The sequence below is a fragment of the Zalophus californianus genome, chromosome 11, assembly GCF_009762305.2.
Source record: "Zalophus californianus isolate mZalCal1 chromosome 11, mZalCal1.pri.v2, whole genome shotgun sequence".
NCBI lineage: Eukaryota > Metazoa > Chordata > Mammalia > Carnivora > Otariidae > Zalophus > Zalophus californianus.
In genome coordinates this window covers 84,249,630-84,272,612 of record NC_045605.1, presented here as the reverse complement: position 1 = coordinate 84,272,612, position 22,983 = coordinate 84,249,630, and the positions used below count along the sequence as shown (strand labels likewise).

General features: G+C 35.7%; 2 protein-coding genes across 13 annotated transcripts in view; one reads left to right on the top strand and one right to left on the bottom strand.

Moving 5' to 3' along the window:
• ELP4 (elongator acetyltransferase complex subunit 4) overlaps positions 1 to 4,433 on the bottom strand; it is a 253,090-nt gene extending 248,657 nt beyond the window's left edge. For all 4 annotated transcript variants that reach the window (XM_027577883.2, XM_035722875.1, XM_035722877.1 and 1 more), the window contains exon 1: positions 4,193 to 4,433. In XM_027577883.2, the coding sequence (XP_027433684.2) occupies positions 4,193 to 4,415 (223 nt within the window). In that variant the 5' untranslated portion in view covers positions 4,416 to 4,433. The remainder of the gene's footprint in view (positions 1 to 4,192) is intronic.
• Positions 4,434 to 4,567: 134 nt separating this feature from the next.
• IMMP1L (inner mitochondrial membrane peptidase subunit 1) overlaps positions 4,568 to 22,983 on the top strand; it is a 74,686-nt gene continuing 56,270 nt past the window's right edge. For 2 of the 9 annotated variants that reach the window (XM_027578768.1, XM_027578769.1), the window contains exon 1: positions 4,568 to 4,683. The gene's annotated coding sequence lies outside the window, so the exon portion shown is untranslated. Of the gene's footprint in view, positions 4,684 to 4,916; positions 5,013 to 22,983 lie in introns of those variants that run through there. The other 7 variants (XM_027578774.1, XM_027578778.1, XM_027578772.1 and 4 more) reach the window with 7 other exon arrangements.

Here is a 22,983-nt window from a genome sequence, read left to right as displayed (position 1 = left end):
TAGAATAGTTTACCAACATACAAGATTATGAGTTTGAAAGCTTGAAGATTCTTTGCAAGTTTGATATTTTAAAGTTTTAATTTCATCAAAATTTACCATTTTAAGAAATAACACTGCATTTTGTCTTAAACTAGAAAAAAAAATCTAATACTTCAGAAAACATTACCAGAAAATTAAGATCTTACTAGGTGACAATTATCTTCTGATTTTAGGATTTTTAAAATATGATGGAAAGGGTTATTTTATTCATGTGAATAGTAACAAAATGATTTTTTAAATTAAAAAAAATTTATTCATTTATTTATTTTTTTGAATAGGTTCCATGCCCAATGTGGAGCTTGAGCCCATGACTCTGAGATGAAGAGTCACATACTCTACCAACTGAGCCAGCCAGGAGCCACAGAAAATTATATTAAAGGGAGAAAATTCAATCCCCATACACTTCCCAAAGCAAATCTCTAATTAAGCTATTAATTAATTTTGGGTGAGCAAGGTCAAATTAATATATTAGGATATAATGACCCAGAAGTGATACCTTACTTTGTAAGGGCCTCTCCTTTTTCAAAGTTACAGAAAGCAAAAGGGAAAAGAAATAAAAGTCATAAAAGATAACAGTGATTTATATCATTCCTTTCTATAAAGGAATAGTTTTGTATAAAATTATAGAAGGTCATTTTAGGGAAAATGCAATGTACAAAAAGTTCATATCCCTTCCTTTGTTCATAGCAATGTCCTGAACTACTTAATTAATGCCATACCTCAAATTAAATTGCAGTTTATTTCATTAACAAGCCTACTTTTTCTTCTCTCTCTGGGAGGTAGGAAACATCCTGACAACTCTTGATTATCACAACTATTATCTGGGCAAATATAGGAAACAAAATAGAAAAGCTATTAACAGTGAGAATGGTTCTTAAATTACATCAATTTTATATATTGATACAAATAAGCTACATTTTCCTTAAATATATAGCCATCAGTTGCTAAACTATCATAATCACAAAAATAAGGATTACTTTTAATATATAGTCCAAACTCAACGTACATCCCACATTCTAATTAAGATACAGTGGAACAAAGGAAATAAGCCCACCAGTATTTACTTTTTGACATTAGCCTTGAAAATGGCAGCTACCATCAAGCTTCTTTGGAGTATTCTTCCTGGACTCTTCTTTATCCCAAATCCCTATCTTCCCATTCACCTGACTGTCAAAATTGAGTAAATTCCAAACAGCACATAAAATAAGCCAGTCAAACCTGAAGGATGAGGCTGGGGGAGAATTCCCCCAGATTAGACAATATGATCCTAAGATGAGTTACACCTTTTACCCTAGAAAAAAAGAAATTCTGCCAGAATCCCTTATTTACTGTAAACTTTTTGGCGATTCCTGGAAGAAGGGAATTGAAATATTTATATATAGTGTCCTCATATAACAACATAAATGTCCTGGAAGGACAGGGTTGAGAAGCGAGGTTAGAAAACTTACAAGTTGAAAAATTCCAATGTGGTCAACTTGGGAAATGTATATCAATATTTACTAAATTTAAGTTGTCAGAACAAAAGTTTTTGATATGATCATGTTTAAAAGATGCTGATATAGGGAATTGTCAAATTCATGAAGCACTTGGGAGTAGGAATGGAAATATAAGCATATCTTCAAATGACCAACATTCAATTTGCCTGTATAATATATTTAAAAATATACTTAAATATGTTCTGAATCTATGCTTAAAATTACATTGACATCACAGTGGCAGTAGCAAAATATCACTGCACTGCATGGCAGTGACATTACAATATTTACTTGTTTTACAGTAACCACAGAATAGATTTAGGCAACAATCACAATGTCATAGTATAGTTTCACCATTCTGATATCATAACATCCTATTATAATTATATCTTGTCACAATATGGTTATATTAGGCTTGTCACAATCTGAGTCCAATTTTTTAGAATAACAATATAATCTGAATTACTTATATTTATGTGTATACACATTAGCAGCCAAATGTTTCACTTCCAAATAATGTTTTAATGAAAAACAAATGAACGGATTTGCTCTACAGAGCCATACAAAATAAAAAATAATACAAAAATGCCATTAAGAACTTAACAACTAAAATACTTCTGGACATATTTATTATTCCAAATGTACTAACTCCTATTATAACAACCTCTTCTGTGCACTTTGAGAGTTAACTGTATACATGAAAAACATAGTTCAAAATATCCCCAAACTGAAAACTATTCCAACTATCTTAAACGAACACCAATTTTTAGCATAAGCTTGTTACAGTCAAATACTAGTGTCCCTCACAAGCAAATTTGGAAGATTTTTATATTACAGTTCATGTTTATATCACTGTAGAAACACTTACGAAGGTGCTTTAGGTTAACTTTTTGGTGGGTGCTTTGACTCACTTAAATCATTAGTCTTAGGTTTGATAAATGCTTAAAGCCACTTCAAAAGAGTTCTCAAAAATTTGAAACAGCTGTAGCATAGTGCAGAACACTAAATTTGAAGCCTAAAGATCAGCCTACACTGTCTCTAGTTTTATGATTCTGTTCATGTCACTATATCTAAGTCTGTTTCTAGAGCTCACACATAAGTCATCCTACCCCTACCCCTTCCAATATCTCTCGTTCAGGTTTTTTTTCCTACACATTTCTCTTCCAACCAAGAACTTAATGAGAATCAACTATGTGCCAGGAACTGTGCTAGGCAAATTTTGTTATTCTAATAAGAAAATGAAGGTATAAATGTCAGAAATGTGACCTTTTCGCTTGAAGAGATTCAGGATCAAATGAATGAAGTTACATATCCCCATTGAATTAGGGGGAAAAAAAAACAGTAAGGACTAGGAACAGCTTCCAAACTTTAAGTTCAAATATAGGATGACACCAAGTAAAGCTCAACAGGGAAAAAAGCTGGGATAAATATTTGTTAACTAGATATTTTGGATCATTTGTTTTCAGTACCATGCAATTTAGGAAAGCAAGACTTGAAACAATTACGTGAAAATACTTAAATTTGTGTAGAAATAACCAGGATCCAGTTAAGAACATGACATAACAGAGGCAAGAAGCTGTGCTTTCTCACAGGTTGCTTGCCCTGTCAATTTCCTTTGCACTAAACCTATACGAAAAGTGTACCTTGAGGGGCAAAAATACAGAGAGAAATTTCAAGTGTAGTACAAGAACAAGCAATGGCATTTGTAATATTTTATGAAAGTGTACAAGACTTAACTGACACATATCACACACTATATAGAAGTTATGAAATATAAACATAGACCAATTTTAATGAAGCAACATTCTGATAGTAATTAACTAATTTACAAGCTCTATTAACACAGCAGCTCTGTCCTATCAATCTAATGTGGTCAATCTTTGCAACATAACAGTTATGAAACAAGCTATTCTTCAGCAGGCTTCTCATGAAAAATTGCAGAGATTATACAGGAAAGCCTAAGAACTGGACTTCTTTTTTCTCATTAAAATGTGAATTAACTTTAAACATATCGTTTGCAATGTAACTCTAGGAAGCAAAATATACAGAGAAAAAATTAACAAAATATATACACATATATTTAACGCAGATACTGGTATGACCATCAGTATCAACAGTCTTTAACTACTTTGTACCCACATAATTCTTTAACATCCATTCTCTTAAACCCAAGAGTTTGTTTGAAGATTCAGAACCAGGAAATAAGCAGCCTGGCGGTGTAAGAGGGGAAGTTATTTTTTTCAGCATTTTCTAATGAAGCCCATCTCTCACAATGACACAAACTTTCGTAGGTTAGGCGAAACCACAAGCTACCTGGGGTTGGCAGAAGGGTGCAATCAGAGACCAGGAGGTGATCCTGGAGTTGAAGGCCAAACCGTCTCCAAATATTAATGATTCCCCCTTACTAGGTAGTATTTCTAGATAAAACCATGTAGGGATCCCGTTGTAACCTAGAAAAGGCTGGTGGGCCAGAAACACAGTCGAAAGTGGGAGCAATAACAGCATTTAGGAGTCTCCATGCAACCTTTCCTCCCCTCCATCTCTATCAGACCGGACTATCCTCTCCAAGTCCGAAGGCTGAGGGGCCAGAGAGAAATATGAGGTTAGGGTGGCTTTCCTGGCAGGTGCCCTCCCTAAGTTTTCCCTCTCTTGAGCCCACATCTCCGTTCTGAACCGACCTAGGAGCTGGTCCAGGGCTGGGAGCCCGGTAGATACCAGCAGCTGTCCATTCCGCACCGACGGTCGTGTGCCCGCGATGGACACCAGTCGAGAACAGCCGCTGTCGGTACCGCTTGCTCTAGGACCCTTCCTCTGGAAACTGGTGACGTTGTTCTTGCTGGTTGTAGCCACTATAGATCCAGTACTCCCAGCGCCGGTGCCGCAGGTCGCCACTGCCGCCATCTTGGAGCTTCCCGCGTTGACCCAATAGGAACTCTGGGAACTCAAGCAGCCGGCCTGTCAGAGCCAGCCCCAAACACCCGCCTCCTTGCCCACGATCACCGCTCCCGTGGCCAATAGGATTGAGAGCTCTCCTCCGAGTAAACCAATCGCAAGGAGTATTGCTGAAAAGTGCGCTATACGTAGGTACCGCGGACTTCTGCTGGGCCCAGGTGAGAAAGGCCCACCTGAGTCCTGGGTGAGAGTGTTGCTTGGTTCTTTGGGGCTAGAGGTGGGTAAGATCATTTAACATTTTTCTCGTTTTGGGTGTCTTCATTCACGCAGAGTTAAAGAAGAGGCTAGTGGAGCGACATATCCAGTAACTACCAATGGGAACTTGCACCTTTCTTCGCTCCTTAGGAAAAAGGAAAGATACTTTCCCCCGCCCGTTTCTTTTCTGATTTCTGAGAGAAAATTCATTCCGCCTTTACCATCAGGTTTTTGTTTGTTTTGTTTTTTGTTTTTCTCGGAATGGTTGTGTTATATTGAAGAAATTGGAACTCTTACTAAGAGTTGCTTGCTGAGCATCTGGGCACAGTTCGACAGTTCAGTGGCAGGCAGGTGGGTTGGATTTAGACCTTAAGAGGGAAAACTTGAGCTTTGAGGCGATTTGGTTTTCCTGTCTCAAACAGCAAATGACAAAATGTACTTCTTTGACAAGTCCCCGTGAGAAGCTTTCGTTAATTTTAATTAGTGCTTCTGGAAGTCTTGGGGCGCGTTACCATAAGTAGTGTGAATGACAAGTGTTACTCTGACAACCTTGTTCACACATTTAATTGTCATTTGCTGTTAAGGCAGCTGCAAAGAACAGAAGATACTTTAGGTCTCTTTCCCCCAAAAAACTGGTATCAGATGTGTATGTACTTTATTTTCCTAGTGATTTGTGAACTCTGAATTGAGAGCTTTTTTATTAGCATAGGAATTTTATGTGCGGAAAAAACATGTCATTTAGAGCTGTGTCTTTGGATTTAAAACTTTTTAAAAAAGAGCTGTGTGGAGGAGTAAGTGATTTTTAAAGGTATTCATGATTGACAAATGTCTAAAAACTCCCAAATCGTGCCTGCGCTACTGAATTACTGGTTTTGACAGTGATCTATGATATTTTAAAAATATATCTATCCAAACCTCATTGAAATTCTTGCCAGTGAATTGTTTTAAATTTCAGTGACTTGTTAAAACTTTTTGGCTGATTCTGTTTGATAAATTGCAATTAGTTTTGTGAAATAGTGGCTGGTGGGTTTTGTTTTTGTATTTAAAGTAAAATCTTAAGAAAATAAGACAAACCACCTTACTATTTAGCAATGTACCAACTGGAAAGCTTAATCAGGGTTTATATGCTTTCATTTAGAAACTTTCCTCAGTATAAATTTGTAATCTAAATTATTCAATAAATAGCTGTTGAGTGCTTACTGTCTGCTTAGACCTAATGTGTCACTTTAGGCCTATAAAGTAAAAAATGTTCTCATTTGGGGGAGATAAGATTAACACATAGAAAACAGCATAGCGCTTAAAGTGAACACATTGGACAATATGTGCTAATTTTTTCCTGCAGTGTGTAAGTGCTGAGAAGATCAAAACAAAAAGGGACAAAACAGTCTAACTTCAAATGGAAACTTCTTGGATATTTTTGCTGCTTGGAAAAATTTGAAATAGTAATGAAATTTTATAGGCTTCTTTACTACATATTCCCTTGTTTCCTCTCCATTTACTTTGTCCTTTAGTTTTCTAAAAGTGGTGGTATGATGCTTTGTTTATGGTATTACTAGAACTGAAGAATTTTTTTTCAACTTTATAATTCAGAAAGCATGCCATATATGCACAACAAGGCATTCTTGAAATGATGTATCTTTCGTATAACATTATCATAGAATAAATTTAATCTGTCTTAATTTTTTTACAAAGACAAAACTTTTGCCTTCAAAGCAAATAATGCCAAATACTTGGATTTACAAGTATGTAGAGTTGAATATAAAACATTGGAATAAATGAGGTATTTGTGGAAAGGGTATGTTTAGGTGTGGTGTTAATAATGATTAAAAACAACTTAATTAATAATTAACAATTATTTACTGAGCACATACTAAATCCCAGGGAGTATGCTAAGCATTCAGGTTATAGGAGAAAGGATACTTAGTCTCTTTTTTACTTGAGTTCATAGTTGGGGGAGGTAGGTGGGTAAATAGGATAATAAAGTATATTATAAGTGCTATGGAGGACATGCAGAATACCTAACTTGGACTGAGAGAAAGGAGAGGAGCCTTGGGAAGCTTCTCCTGAGGGGGACGTTTAACCTGTGTGATGAAGGAAGTGTAAAAGATGAGGGCATAATAGACCATGGAAGCCATTACAGAGAACGGGGAGACTATTCCTTCAAATCTGCTCTCACTGCTTCTGTGCAAGTAGTTCTCATGATTTACACATAGTGCTAAGAAGAGACTGGAGAAGTTAGACAAAGGTCTAACTGATTTTTTTTTTAAGGTTGTGGCTCTTGTTTTTTTGTAAAAATAATAGGAAATGGGAAATTATTGAAAATTTTTAAGTAAAGCAACAACATAACGATCATATTTGATTGTTAGGTTTTGACTAAGAGTTTACCAGAAGAGAATGGATTGGCTGACTGTGGTTGGGATAAAAAGCATGGAATGAATTAAGAGATTACTATGAGGAGTAGAACTGATGTGACCAAGGAAAGTTGACAGGAGGAATCAGAGATGACTAACAAATTTCTGAGCAGGTTTGTGGATGGCAGAGGATAAAGAATAAAGGAAAACAGAATTTTGTAGTTATGGTGTTGGTTATTTTAGGGAATGGGAGATGATAAAATGAGTTTTTGGAATCTGTTTTTGAATATGTTTTTTTTTTTAAGATTTTATTTATTTGACAGTGAGAGAGGGAACACAAGCAGGGGGAGTGGGAGAGGGAGAAGCAGGCTTTCTGCAGAGCAGGGAGCCCAGTGCGGGGCTCCATCCCAGGACCCTGAGATCATGACCTGAGCCGAAGGCAGTCGCTTACCGACTGAGCCACCCAGGTGCCCCTGTTTTGAATATGTTTAATTGGAGGTACCCTAGGAGCATCCAAGTAGAGATGTCCAATAATACTGGGCTATGTGAGAGAGGGATCTGTAGATGAAACATACAGATTTGAAATTAATTAGTACATGATGGGAGTTTACCCCAAGGGGTGGATAAACTCACCAAGGAAATGTATACTTTAAAATGAGAAGAAAAAAGGACCAAGAATAAACTTTGGGGAACATAACATTTAAAACCTGGGCAGAGAAAAAGAAAGTAAAATAAGAATTGGAAAGTGTTTATTTTATTTAGTAATACTGTTTTGCAGGCTTTGTTAAAGGAATATTTGATGGAGTAGTAAACTGAAAAGTCAAATAATTGTATTTAGAATTGAATGGCAAATGAAGTTGAATATTCCATAAAAATAGACCACTTTACATTTTAGAAAGCTTTGCTATGAAGGGGGATAGAGGGAGATGACAAACATTTAGGGGAGGAGTTTTGTTGTTAAAGAGAGAAAACAAGGCACTGGAAAATAATTCTAGACAGTTGTTAAAGAAAAGGACCTAAATGAGATAGAAGGAATGTCAATGGTAGCACAGGAGAAGGATCAGTATTTGAAAGGCTGGGGGGACAATTCAATGGCTAAACAGTATAAATGAAAATAAGCTCTTTTCCCTCCTTTCTGCCATTAAATCGTGGAGTCCTTAAGACCATTTTCTCTTTTTAGTCCATATCCTTACTTTTATCTGGTCCGATTACCTCAGTTACCATTTATATATCAATGACGAACATGTATAGTCCAGGTCACTTCTCTGACCTCCAGAATTATAAATTCACATATTTACCAGTTTCTTGAAATTCTTAGAGGGGCTTCAAACTCAATGCTGCAGACTGAACTTCCTCTTGTGTTTTGTATCTCAGTGAATGATAGGACCATTTTCCAGAATTAGTTGCCTAAGACAAGGAACCTCACTACCCTCAGGTCCTCTCTCAAGCATCATTCTTCCATTTCCGTTACATTACTAAGACCTATGGAGTTTACTTCTTAAGAGCTTTCTAATCCATTCTGAGACTATAGCCCTCATTTTAGTTCACCTGCAGTATATTCTTCATTCAAGAGCCATCCTAATCCTGTCAAAATAGAGGCCTGATAATATAAAAACAATACTTATTAAGCACTTGCATGTAGTTCCCTCCGTTTGCCTCTCTAGCCACATCACTCTGTAAATTTCCTCTCTGCACTCTAGCATTTACTTATTCTCTCATGTTCTCTTCCTCCAAAAGGCCACTAGTTAACTTCTGCTTAACTTTCAAATCTCAATTCAGCCTACACATTCTCAGTAAAGCCATCTCTCCTTGCTATCAAGATGAAATCAGCTCCAGGGCACCTGGGTGGCTCAGCTTGTTGAGTGCCTGACTCTTGATTTCGGCTCAGGTCATGATCTCAGGATTGTGAGATTGAGCCCTGTGTCAGGCTCCATGTCTGGCATGGAGCTTAAGATTTTCTCTCTTCCCTCTCCCTTTGCCCTTCCTGTCCCACACGTGTGCACACTTGCTCCCTCTCTCTCTCTCAAAAAAAATAAAAAAGAAAAAAACCAGCTCCTATATATCAACAACGAATGAGTGGAATTGGAAATTAAAAACACAATGTCATTTACATTAGTATCCAAAAAATTAAATATTTAGGCATAAATCTAAAAAAAGATATGTACAAGATCTATATAAGGAAAACTACAAAATACAAAATTCTGATGAACATAATCAAAGACTAAATAAATGGAAAGATATTCCATGTTTATGGATAGGAGACTCAGTGTCAAGATGTCAGTCTTCCCAAATTGATCTATAGACTCAAATGCCATCCCAATCAAAATCCCAGGAAGCTATTTTATGAATATTGACAAGCTGATTTTGAAGTTTATATGGAGAGGGAGGCAAAAGACCCAGAATAGCAAACACAATATTGAAGGAAAAGAACAAAGTTGGAGAACTGAAACTACCTGACTTCCAAGACTTACTTAAAGCCACAGTAATTAAGACAGTGTGGTATTGGAAAAAGAGTAGACAAATAGATCAGTGGAACATAATAGAGTACCCAGAAATAGATTCACATAATCTACTGATCTTTGACAAATGAGCAAAGACAACACAATGAAGCAAAGACAGTCTTTTCAGCAAATGGTGCTGGAACAACATACACATGGCAAAGAAAAAAAAGAGAAAGAATCTAGGCATAGACTTTACATCCTTCACAGAAATTAACTCTAGTGGACCACGTATCTAAACATAAAATGCAAAACTATAAAACTAGAAGATAACATAGGAGAAAACCTAGAGAACCTTGGGTATCTGATGCTTTTTTAGATACAATACCAAAGATGTGATCCATGAAAGAAATAATTGATTAGCTTGACTTCATTAAAATTAAAAACGCTTGCTCTGTGAGAGACAATGTCAAGAGAATGAAAAGAAAAGCCACAAACTGGGAGAAAATTTTTGCAAATGTTATAGCTGATAAAATATTGTTATCCGGAATATACAAAGAACTCTTTAAAACTCAACAATAAATAGCCTGATTTAAAAATGGGCCAAAGACCTTAACAGACATTTGATCAAAGAAGACATACAGAAGGCAAAAAGCAAATGAAAGGATGCTTCACATCATATGTCATCAGAGAAATGCAAATTTAAACAGCATTGAGATACTGCTGCACACCTACTAGAGGGGCCAGTGAAGCACTGACAACACCAAAAGCTGATGAGAATGTGGAAGAACAGAAACTTTCGTACATTGCTGATGAAAACGCAAAATGGTACAGCCATTTGGGAAGACAGTTTGGAGATTTCTGACAAAGCTAAACATGCTCTTACCCTATCCTCCAGCAGTCATGCTCTTATACATTTACCCAAAGAAACTGAAAACATCCACATAAAGACTTGCACATGGATGTGTATAGCAACTTTATTCATAATTACCAAAACTTGGAAGCAACCAAGATGTTCCTCAGTAAGCAAATGGATAAAGTGTGGTATATGCAGACAATGGAATATTATTCAGTGCTAAAAACAAATGAGCTATTAAGCTATGAAAAGACATGGAGGAACCTTAAATGCAAATTACTAAGTGAAAGAAATCAATTAGAAAGAGCTACATATTGATTCCACCTCTGTGGAATTCAGGAAGAGTCAAAACTGTGGAGACAGTAAAAAGATCAATGGTTGCCAGAGGTGGTTGAGGGGAGAGATGAATAAGCAGAGCACAGAGAATTTTTAGGGCAGTGAAAGTGTTCTGTATGATGGATATGTCATTATACTTTTGTCCAAACCCATAGAATATACAGCACCAAAAGTGAATCCTAATGTCAACTGTGGACTTTGGGTGATAATGATGTATCAATGTAGGTTCATCCTTGGTAAAAAATGTGTTGTTCTGGTGAGTGACATTGATAATGGGGGCTATACGTTTGTGGAGTCAGGAGTATGTGGGAAATTTCTGTATCTTTCTCTCTATTTTATTTTAACTCTAAAACTGCTTTAATATGAAATTAGCTGTATAAAATTCCAGTCTGAGGATTCCATAGACAACATGTATATCACCCTTATTGCCACATAGTGGGACAATTTTCATAACGGTTCCAACAAGTTGGTATTCTGAGAAGTCTTCAAATATAATTGAAAGACTGCAGCAACCCACTTAAGGTATACCAAAAAACATGTTGGTCATGGTAAGCAATCAGCATCTCATGACTGAAATGGGCACTCTCCAATTGGTCTTTCAGTGGCTTCTGAGATGTAGGGTCTGTATACCATTGTGACTATGCAGGTGAACCATATTAACAGAGATATTGTGAAGGCTTACTGTAGGGTCTGATGGTGTTCTGGCAGCATGATTGAATGAATAAATGTCAAGGTCATGCCTGTACAGAGGGAGTTCTTGGACCCCATGTAATCTCATTTTGCTTCCTTTTAGTACACTCACAAAGAGAAACCAAAGTCCTGATTTGCTTTACCTGTTTCTGTACTTTATGTAGATGAAGCCATACACTGTTTACTCTTGTGTTTGACTTCTTTTGCTCATTATATTTGTGAAATGATTGGTACTAATTTGTACAGATGTGGATTATTTATTGCTTTATAGTACTGTGTAAATATATCACAATTCATTATTCATTCTGCTTTGAAAGGGATTTGGCTAGTTTACTATTGGTGGCCAAATATCTTTCTAACATGGTTGTACCAATTTACGCTCTTACCAGGAATGTTTGAGAATTTCAGTTGCCTGTCATCCTTACCAACAGTTAATATTTTTTTCTTACTTTAGCCTTTCTGAAGGGTTGTGGTATGACATTGTCATTTGGATTTGGAGTGATTTTTACTCGTTAATCAGTGAGTTAAGCTAAAGATTCTCTCTCTTTTTAATGAGTAATTAACGAGTAATGAGAACAAGTACTCATAAATACTTGTTCATATGCTGTTGGCCATTTAGATAAACCTCTTATGTGAGGAGTCTGTGTCTTAGCTAATTTTTTTAAAAGTTGGATTGTTGGATTTTCTAGATTTTTAGGAGTTCTTTTTATATTTTGGGTAAAAGTCCATTTGGGAATAAATATATTACAAATATCTTTTCTTAGGCTGTGACTTGCCTTTTCATATTCTTTTTAAAAATTTAAGTAATCTCTACACTCATCATGGGGCTCAAACTTACAGCCCCAAGATCAAGAGTCACATGCTCCACCAACTGAGCCAGCTAGACACGCCCCACCTTTTCATATTTAGTTTTTCATGTTTAGTCAGAATATATTCTGATGTATCAGTTTTTTGCTTTATAGCTAAGTTTGCCTACTCCAAGATTCCAAAGATGATCTCAGTGTTTTCTTCTAAAAGCCCTGATGTTTACTTTTTAAATATTTGAATCTGCATTCTGCCAGAATTGATTTTTTTTTTCCATTGGTGTGAGGCAGGGGTAAAGGTATATTTGTTTTTCCTATATAGATAGCCTGTTGACCTACCACCATTTATTGAAAAAACAATTCTTTCATTGCTATATAGAATCATAACTCTTTCAATAAATAAAGTGACACTGATTAGGTAGATTACTTTCTGGACTCTCCATTCCTTTGTTTAGTTTGTGATTTTTCAGGTTCTTCAGAAGGATGACTTTTGTTTCTTTGTTTTAACTACCTGTACTGCTCTGTGCTCAAGCTAAATCAGTAAAAATAAGAAACCTTTTGGTAATTTTTTTTTTTTTTTACAAGTTTGACTCTTCAGCAAAATCTCTTTACTTCTCTTCATTCTGTAGAGCCTTCACATAATTGTTTTTTGTATTTTGTCTTGAGTTTATGGTTGTTATCTATGGGAGAGTTTGTTATGAGCTTACTTTCACTATACTAGAAGCAGCTTTTACTACCTTTTTAATGACTGTAATTACTGATATTATTTGTGTTTCTTTTCCTTTTTTTTCATTGTTAGGTTAGCTAGGGATTTTTCATTTTTATTCTTTTTCTAAAAACCCTACATTTGGCTTTAAAATTTTCTCTTTTATGTTTACTTTTTTATTTTGTCAATTACTGCTCTTTTTTTTTTTTTCCTCTACACTCACTAGTTTTGATTGGCTGAGATTTTGGTTTTTTTCCCCTTTGTGATAAAAGCTTAATTCATTGATTTTCTTCTTTTTCTAATATACTGTTTTATAGTTAAGGATATAATTTCTCTAAGCACTGCTCTAGCTACGTCCTACAATTTTTAACATTTTATATTTTCATCAACATTTATTTCAAAATATTTTCTGTTTTTTGTTTTGATTTCTTCACTGACCCATGAATTTTTTAGGACATTTTAAGAATGCTGAAATAACTAATTACATTGGATGCCAGGAAAGCAGGTATAATCTGGGACTGTCCAGGGCACATGAGTACTTATGTTCATCCTAATTTTAGTGGATGTTTAAATATAAACAGAAAACTGGGGAGTTTAAAATTAAAATTTAAAAATCTATTGTATAATCATGTCTTCAGTGTAATAAGGTAAATGTGTCAAAAGGTAAACATGTTTTGGTTCAAGGAGATTTGTTAAGTAAATGTATCTATAAACATTTTTAGTGGTAAACACTAGAACACTAAAAATTTTTAGTGATAAAGAAAAAGAAATTCCAGAGCTAGAATGGCCCAGTATTGGAATATCTCCTAAACTGGGACTATTCTTTATTTTTGTGTGTAACCCCAGGAAGGAGTTGAACAACTACTGACTGGTGTCAGGTGTTCCTTTCGTGTGTCAACTTGAGGACTCTCATAAGCATAAAGATGTTGTGTTAATCTAAGCCTGTGTGTTCTGATTATCATGGACATTTCTAGTGAGATGTGATCAGTTCATTTTCAGTATGAATAATTATGGAAGTCCAGGGAAAGGCCATATATTTAAAACCATTCCATTTGAAGCTTCTTACATCTGATTTTGCAGGGAGTGTCACACAGACTAGTGAAGCTCCCCTGTAAAGAAATATATAATTCTTGGTACAGTGAATAGTGTTAAGAGAGGGAAATATATTATTTTGGACTGCTGTTTTCTAGTTTAAGAGTCTGGATGTGAAGTATGTTTATACTTTATATACTGGATGTGAAGTTTCTTGCAGTATAAGGTGAAAATTAAAAATCCGAGCAAACATTTTCCTTGTTAACTCAGAACTAAATTGGAGCCACCTATTATACTACTTCTTAAAACTTTTTCGTCGTGATTCTTGTTCCATATAATTATTCTTACTTTCTTTAAGTTATATTTTCTTAGGAAACACTCTTTATGATTTTTTTAATTTTGATAGCATTAATTAATTGCATTTCCTACATTGAATTTGTTTGTAATCTCTTCCATATCTGTGATATTTACTCATTTGTAATGCTATATCTTTGGATTTTTCTCTCAGTTCTTTTCTCTGAATACCTTTGAAGCATTATTTTTAAAAAACCTATTTTAAAGCTATTTTCATAGAATGACATCTTAGATTTATGCAGTAATTATTTCCATTTCCAACATTACTAATTTGTTTTTTTCTGAATTTTATCTTTCTTCCTGTTTCTCTTACCTATTTTTTGTTTTGCACTACAGTGCTTTTTGAAGCAATAACTAAAATACAGTTCTAGTAATCTGTTGTGGTAATTTCCAAATAAGCCCTGTCCTGTAGAATGTCTTGTATTGATGGAAATGTTGTATATCTACATCATCCAGCACAATAACCATTATACACATATGGCTATTGCGTGCTTACAGTGTGGCTGATATGACTGAGGAACTGAATTTTTAATTTTATTATTTAAATTTTAACACTGCATTTGGCCAGCTGCTACTCTATTGGACAGCGTAGCTCTAGATCAAGATTTGACATTTTTTTCTGTAAAAGACCAAATGGTAAATATTTTAGGCTTTGCAGAACATATGGTCCCTGTTGCAGCTATTTAACTTCACTGTTGTAGTTAGTACAAAAGCAGCCTCGACAGCATGTAAACAAATAAGCATTCTGTGTTACAGTAAAACCTTATTTGTTAAAATGGTGCTGGCAGGATTTGGCTCATGGGCCCTAGTTTGACAATCTCTACTCTAGATCAAAGATGTGTCTCGGAATATATATATTTTCTTTCTCCAACTCTGTATTGTCTGGGTCCTTTCCATTATTTTTCCGTGTGTGTGTGTGTTTTGGAGGGGAGAGAGGAGTCTCTTTTCCTGCACTATTTTAGAGAGATCATTACCCACACTGGGTTATTACTCTGTATTTCTTAAGCATTTTCCAATTTTTCAGGTTTTTCTATATGTGGGGGGAGGTGGTGGTGGTGGACAAGCTTTCTATTTTAAATTTCTTTGAACTCTACTCTTTATTCTTTTAATCCTACTCTTTCATATACATCTTGTTTTATAGGTGTGATATCTTACGCAGTTTCTCCAAAGATGTTAAATAGAATTCTTTTTCTTTTTTCTGACCTCTTCGAATTACCTCTGTTTTCTCTAGAGTTGCTTATATTATTTTTCATCATGGGCCTTCTTTTTCATTCCTGTGGTTTCCTTAAATCTTGGTGATCCTTGGTTGTCCATTCATGTTGATATATGACCGGTTAAATAATATAGATTACTGGAGTAGCTTTTCTCTTTTCTTTCCCTAGCAAATCTTTACCCTAAATGGGAAGAATACTGGTGGAGAGTTTTTTGTAGGTGATATGATTTACTTATTGGTGTGCTTTGCTTAGAGTGGATAAGCAGATAGGCCAGGCCCTTCTCTAACAGCCAGTTAAGGAGGGTCCTCTCTTAGGTTTCCAGCCGCCATACTTGGAGCCCAAGTTCCTCTCAGGCAGTTTTTACCTTTTTTTAATAGGTTATCCTCCATAACTGTTGATTCAGCCCACAATCCCTTTGGAGTCACAAGAATTAAAGTGCTCTATCTTCCCTGAAACGTTCTCCTGTGTGTGTGGTTGGCCAGGGGTCAGCATACTTTTTCAGAGACCAGATAGTAAATATTTTACATTTTGTAGGCCTTACCACCTCTTTCACAACTACTCAACTCTGCCATTTCCACCCTAACCTCTCATTATGATTTCATATGTCCTATCTTATAAAAATTCTTCAAAATGTCTAGTATGTTGATGCTTCTCACTCCTTTGTACTGGACTGAGGATCAGCCTTTTATTCTATTTGGGCCTTCAATGGATTGGATGATGCACACTCACATTAGGGAGGGCTATCTGCTGTACTGGGTCTAATGATCTGTTAATCTATTCCATAAATACCCTCACAGGAACACCCAGAATAATGTTTGACCAAATTTCTTGGTATCCCATGGCCTAGTTAAGTTGGCACATAAAATTAGTCATCATAGTCACATAGCTAATAAGTGCTAGAACAAGGATTCACAGCAGAGCTAAGCTGTTTGATGATAAAAATCCATGCTCTTATTTACTAGTTGCACCTGGATCCAAACTCAGTATCCTCCTAAAGATAGCCTTTTATTTATTCAATTTATGGATATTAGCATAAGAAATGAAGCCTGTTTCCCTTGCTATTCAGAGTGACCAGGATGGTGAGAAAATGTATGAAACAACTGGGATAGTGAGTTCAACATATTTAACCTAGAGATGAATGATTCCGAGTTTCCTAAGACCTATGTTAATCTGGTGAAAGGGAAATTAGACCCTTTGTTTCTCCGGAGTGTGGAAATTTTAATTTCAGTTAAGGTTAAAGAACTTTTTTAGGATTGTCTAGCACTGAAACAAGATCTTTAATAATTTAAAACGATTTGCTTTTAAAAATCTTTAGAATTTTATTGAATATGGCCTCCCAACAATGACCTACCCTAAGCCCTGGAACATGTGAACATGATTAGATATCACTTCCCCAATTATGTTGTCATATATGGCACAGTTGACCTAAAGATGGGGAGACTGACCATGTGAGCCTGAGCTAATCATGATACCTTTCACAAAAAAGAAAAAAAAAGAATATTCTCTAGCTGGTAAAGAAGAGTAAGTTAAAATCGAAACACTTGAAGAATGTGACATGCTGGGTCTGAAGGTGGAGGGACCATGGGAAAAGGAATGCAGAACACCTTAAGGAGATGAGAGATGCTCTCAGTTGACAGCAAATACAAAGAGGGAACTTTAGACCATTTCTCAGCTGCAAAGAGCAGGATTCTGCCACCAGCCTAGAAAAGGTTGGTAGTGTATTCCTCCCTAGGGGCTCCAGAGAAGATCTCAGCCTGATACCCTGATTTTTGTTTTTTTTTGTGATAACCTGAGCAGAGAACCCAATCAAGACTGTCTATGCTGGTAGTCTATACAACTATAAGTTAATACATGGATGTTGATTAAAGAAAAAAAAATCTTGGGGCACCTGGGTGGCTCAGTCACTTAAGTGTCCGACTCTTGATTTCGGCTCAGATCATGATCTTGGGGTTGTGGGATTGAGGCCTGTATTGTGCTCCAAGCTGGGTATGGAGCCTGCATAAGATTTTCTCTCCCCCCCCCTTTACCCCCCCAGCCCCGCTTGCACGCTCTCTCTCTCTCAAAAAAAAAAAAAATCTTTAGAATTTTAATGTCACAGTTTTACTTTTTATATTTTTTCATTCCCCAAATGGGAAGTTTAAAAAAAAAGTTAAAGGTCATTTTGTATTATAGTCATACCTTGTTTTATTTTACCTTGCTTTATTGTACTTCACAGATAATGCATTTATTATAAATTGAAGGTTTGTGGCAGTCCAGCATTGAGAAAGTCCCAACAGCATTTGCTTACTTCATGTTTCTGTGTCACATTTTGGTAGTTCTCACAATATTTTAACCTTTTTCATTATTATTGTTATGGGGATCTGTAATCAGTGATCTTTGATGTTACTATTGTAATTGTTTTGGGACACCACAAACTGTGCCCATATAGGACAGTGAATTTAACCAATAAATGTGGTGTGTGTTTTGCCTGTTCTCAGTCATTTTCCATCTCTCTGCATCTCCTTGGGCCTCCCTATTCTCTGAGACATGAAATTAGGCCAATTAATAACCTGACAGTAGCCTGTAAGTGTTCAAGTGAAAGGAAGAGTCCCACATCTCTCACTTTAAATAAAAAGCCAGATATGATTAAACTTAGTGAGGAAGGCATGTTGAAAGCCGAGATATGCTGAAAGGCCTCTTGTGCCAAAAGAGTTAGCCAAATTGTGAATGCAAAGGAAAATTCTTGGAAATTAAAAAGGCTACTCCAGTGAACACATGAATGACAAAAAAGTGAAACAGCCTCACTGCTGACATGGAGAAAGTGTTAGTGGTTTGGATAGAAGATTAAAATAACTGTAACATTTTTTAAACCAAAGTTTATTCCAGAGCAAGGCCCTAATTCTCTTCAGTTCTCTGAAGGCTGAGGGAGATGAGGAAGTGTCAGAAGAAAAGTTTGAAGCTAGCAGAGGGTGGTTCATGAGGTTTGAAGAATGAAGCTGTTTTGATAACATAAAAGTACATGGTGAAGCAGCAAGTATTACAGAAGATCTAGCTAAGATCATTAACAGTGGTGGCCATGGTAAAATACAGATTTTCAATGTAGACATAGACAAAATAGCCTTCTATTGAAAGAAAATACCATCTAGGACTTTCAAAGGTAGAAGAAGTCAGTGTCTGGCTTCAAAGCTTCTAAGCTTTTAGGGGCTAATGCAGCTGGTGACTTGAAGCCAATGCTTATTTACCATTCTGAAAATCCCAGGGCCCTTAAGAATTATGTTAAATCTATTTTACTGTGCTCTGTAAAGGGAGCAACGAACCTGGATGACAGCACATCTATTTACAACATAGTTTATTGAATATTTTAGGTTCACAGTTGAGACTGCCACAAAAAAAAAAAAAGATTCCTTTCAAAGTGTTACTGCTCATTGACAATATATCTGGTCACCCAAGAGCTCTTATGGAGATGTGCAATGAGATTAATGTTTTCATGCCTGCTAACACAGCATCCATTCTGCAGCCCATGGATCAAGGAGTAGTTTCAACTTTCAAGTCTTATTATTTAAGAAATACATTTCATAAGGCTGTAACTGTAATAGTGATTCTTCTGATGGATCTGGGCAAAGTAAATTGAAAGCCTTCTGGAAAGGATTCACCATTCTAGATGCCATTAAGAACATTCCTGATTCATGGGAAGAGGTGAAAATGTCCACATTAACAAGAGTTTGGAAGAAGTTTCCAACGCTCATGGTTGACTTCAAGGGTTTCAAACCTTCAGCGGAGGAAGTAACTACAGATGTGGTGGAAATAGCAAGAGAACTAGAATTAGAAGTGGAGCCTGAAGACTTGACCAAATTGCTGCAATGTCAATGTCATGATAAAACATGAATGGATGAGGAGTTGCTTCTTATGAATGAGCTAAGAAAGTGGTTTCTTGAGACAGAATCTACTCTTGGTAAAGATGCTGTGAAGACTGTTGAAATGACAATAGGATTTAGAAAGTTGCACAAACTTAGCTGATAAAGCAGTGGCAGAGTTTGAAAGGATTGACTCTAATTTTGAAAGTTCTACTTTGGGTAAAGTGCCATCAAATGATATTGCATGCTACAGAGAAATCATTCATGAAAGGAATAATCAAGCCATGTGGCAGACTTCACTGTGTTACTTAAAGAAATTGCCATAGCCACTCAGCCTTCAGCAAACAGCACTGAGGCAGCACCCTCCACCAGCAAAAAGATTACAACTCACCAGAAGCTCAGATGATGGTTAGCATTTTTTAGCAATAACCTTTTTTAAGTTAAGGTATGTACATTTTTAAAACATAAGCACACTGAATAGACTACAGTATAGCATAAATGTAACTTTTATATGCCCTGGAAAATCAAAAAATTAATTTGAGTCACCTTATTGTGATACATGCTTTATTGTGGTGGTTTGGAACTGAACCTACTATATCTCTGAGATATACCTGTATAATTTTATCATTCTTCATAATGAAAGATTTGAAAATAAATTTATAGTCTGGTATTCTGAGGTTAAATCTGTTTTAAAAATAAAGCAAATCAGGTTTCCTTTTTCTAATAACATTTCCTAAATGAATTCACATGGAATTAATGAATTACTATCATATGTGATGATCATTTTCTGTCACTGAGCATTGGGATATATTCATTTTAGAGCTTATCAGTAGTTCAGTCATGATTCCCTAATGGAAGTAGTTATAGCAACCCTCTTAGGTGGCTCAAGGTCTTGAGCCCTTTCTTTTTTTTTTTTAAGGAAAATTTTTTTGTGACAAAATTTACTGTTTAAATTATTACTAAGTGTACGATTCAGTGCCATTAGGTATATTTACAATGTTTTATAAACGTTGCCACTCTGTTTTCAGAACTTTTTCATCATCCCAAACAGTTTCCCCATTGAGCAATAGCTCCCCATTCCTCCATTGCCTGACCTCTAGTAACTTTTATTCTATTTCCTGTCTCTATGAGTTTGCCTGTCTAGGTACCTCATATAAGTGGAATCATATATTTGTTCTTTGTTAGCATTTGCCTAATGCTAACAAAATATACCTAATGGCACTGAATCGTACACTTAGTAATAATTAAAACAGTAAATTTTATCACAAAAAATTTTTCCTTAAAAAAAAGAAGAAAGGGCTCAAGACCTTGAGCCACCTAAGAGGGTTGACATAACTACTTCAATTAGGGAATCATGACTGAACTACTGATAAGCTCTAAAATGAATATATTCCAGTGCTCAGTGGCCTGCCACAGAGCTCAGTCTCACCACCCATGAGATCATGACCTGAGCTGAAACCAAGAGTCAGACTGTCGACTGACTGAGCCATTCAGGAACCCTGATCCATACATTTCTTGATAAGACACTTGTTGAGTAATGCTGCATCGAACATTGGTGCACAAATATCTGTTAGAGTCTGTGCTATCACTTCCTTTAGATATATACCTATCTAAAGGTAGAAGTAGTGGATTTGGGATCCAGGAGTGGAATTGCTGGATCATATGATAAATCTATGTTTAACTTTGAGAGGAGCTGCCAAAGTGTTTTCCACAATGGCTGATCCATTTTGCATTCTCATTAACAATGCACATGGGTTCCAGTTTCTATGCTTGGCAACTTTTGTTTTCTGTTTTTTGGATGAGAGTCATCCTATTGAGTTTGAAGTGATATCTGATTATGGTTTTGATTTGTATTTTCCTAGTGATTTGTGATGTTAGCATCTTTTGCAATCTAGATAGGCTGAGAATTGTCCAAGTTTTCTGGTGCTGATTTTTTGCTTAACAGTTCCTTTCTCAATTTATCTCTTTCTCTTGCATTTTACTATAAACAGCAAGGAGAAACCAGTACACACCTTTAACACTTTTCTTGGAAATCTCTTCAGCTAAATATACAAATTCATTGTTTATAAGTACTGCTTTTCACTCAATGGTAGAGCACATTTCAGCCCAGATTTTCTGCTACTTTATGAGGATTGCCTTCCCTCTGGTGTCCAATAACATGTCCCTCATTTCCTTCTTGAGACTTTACCAGAAGCCCCTTTATCATTCATATTTCTACAACATTCTGCTCCTGACAATATATGTATTCTCTAAGATGGTAGTTTTCTCTGCCATCCTGTCCACTACCTTCTGAACCTTTACCAGAATCTCCTTAATATGTCTGTTTTTACCAGCAGCCTCTTCAAGGCAATCTACCAACACTCTCTTCAATTTTCTTTTATGTTTAGGTGTCAGAGCAACATTTCACTTCCCAATACCAAAATCTGTATTGATTTCCTAGGATTTCCATAACAAATAACTACAGACTTCGTGGCTTAAAACAACAGAAATTTCGACTTGGTTAGTCTTGGAAACCAGAAGTTCAAAATCAAGGTGTCAGTAGAACCATGTTTGTTCCAAAGGCTCAAGGGGAGAATCCTTCCTTCTTCTAGCTTCTTGTGGCTCCTCTTGTGCCTTCGCTTGTGGCAGCATAACTCCAACCTCTGCCTCCATTTTCACATTGTCTTTTTCTCTGTGTCTCTATGTGTCCTTTTCTGTCTCCTATAAGGACATTCTGATTGGATTTAGGGCCTACCCTAATCTAGTATGATCTTATATTGATTTTTACCTTAATTATATCTACAGAAACCATACATCCCAATAAAGTCATGTTCTGAAATTCTTGGTGGACATGAATTTAAAGGGGAGGGAGGAACATTACCCAACTCACTACATTCTCTTTTTAGATAATTATATTATAAATGCATTATAATCTATTCATAATTTTTAAATTATTTGAATGTGATATTTTGAGATTATTTTTTAATATACTAATACCAATGTTAATATTCATATTAGAGAATCCTGAATAGGGAAATCACTCTTCTTTTCAGACTTGACAGTATATTATTAGAAGGGTTTATTTCATGTATCTTTGGTTTTTAATGAGGATACTGTGCATATGCGCATGGACTTATGAATAAAAAGCACAAAATTCTGTTGACTTTAAAAAGTTTGTTACTCAGTATTTATTCACACTGATGTGGTGAGATCCTAAATCACCTCTTTATTAGAATAGTGATGGTCTCAAATTGATTGGACTGAGTGTGTGAGGTTAAATTTTCTTGAAATTTTTGAGTTTCAAGATTGACTACAAAATGTTTAGTGAGTTCTTCAAATATTTAAATAACTCAGAGGAAAAATATTTTTACAAGTAACAACAATATAAGTTTATTGAGTTTCCAATCAGGTTACATTGTTAAGAGGAAGGACAGTGCCTGTAAATGGGTAAAGAGTATATTTAAGCAGACTGTTGGAGAAAAAACTCACTTTTGAGGGTCCTAACATAAAAGAGAAAAAGGTGGTAGGGTCATAAAGGGAGGAGTTTGAATAAAACAAAAATTGAAATTGAAACAAATGTATTAGAAAAGAGAGGGAAGATAGACTGGTAGAAATAAGTACCACAAAAAGTGAAATGTACAAAAACAAAAGCAAGAAATAGGATAAGAGAAAGACTAAGCAGGGCAAAATATAAGAAATAATGCCATGAATAACTTACTGTTAAAGGGTA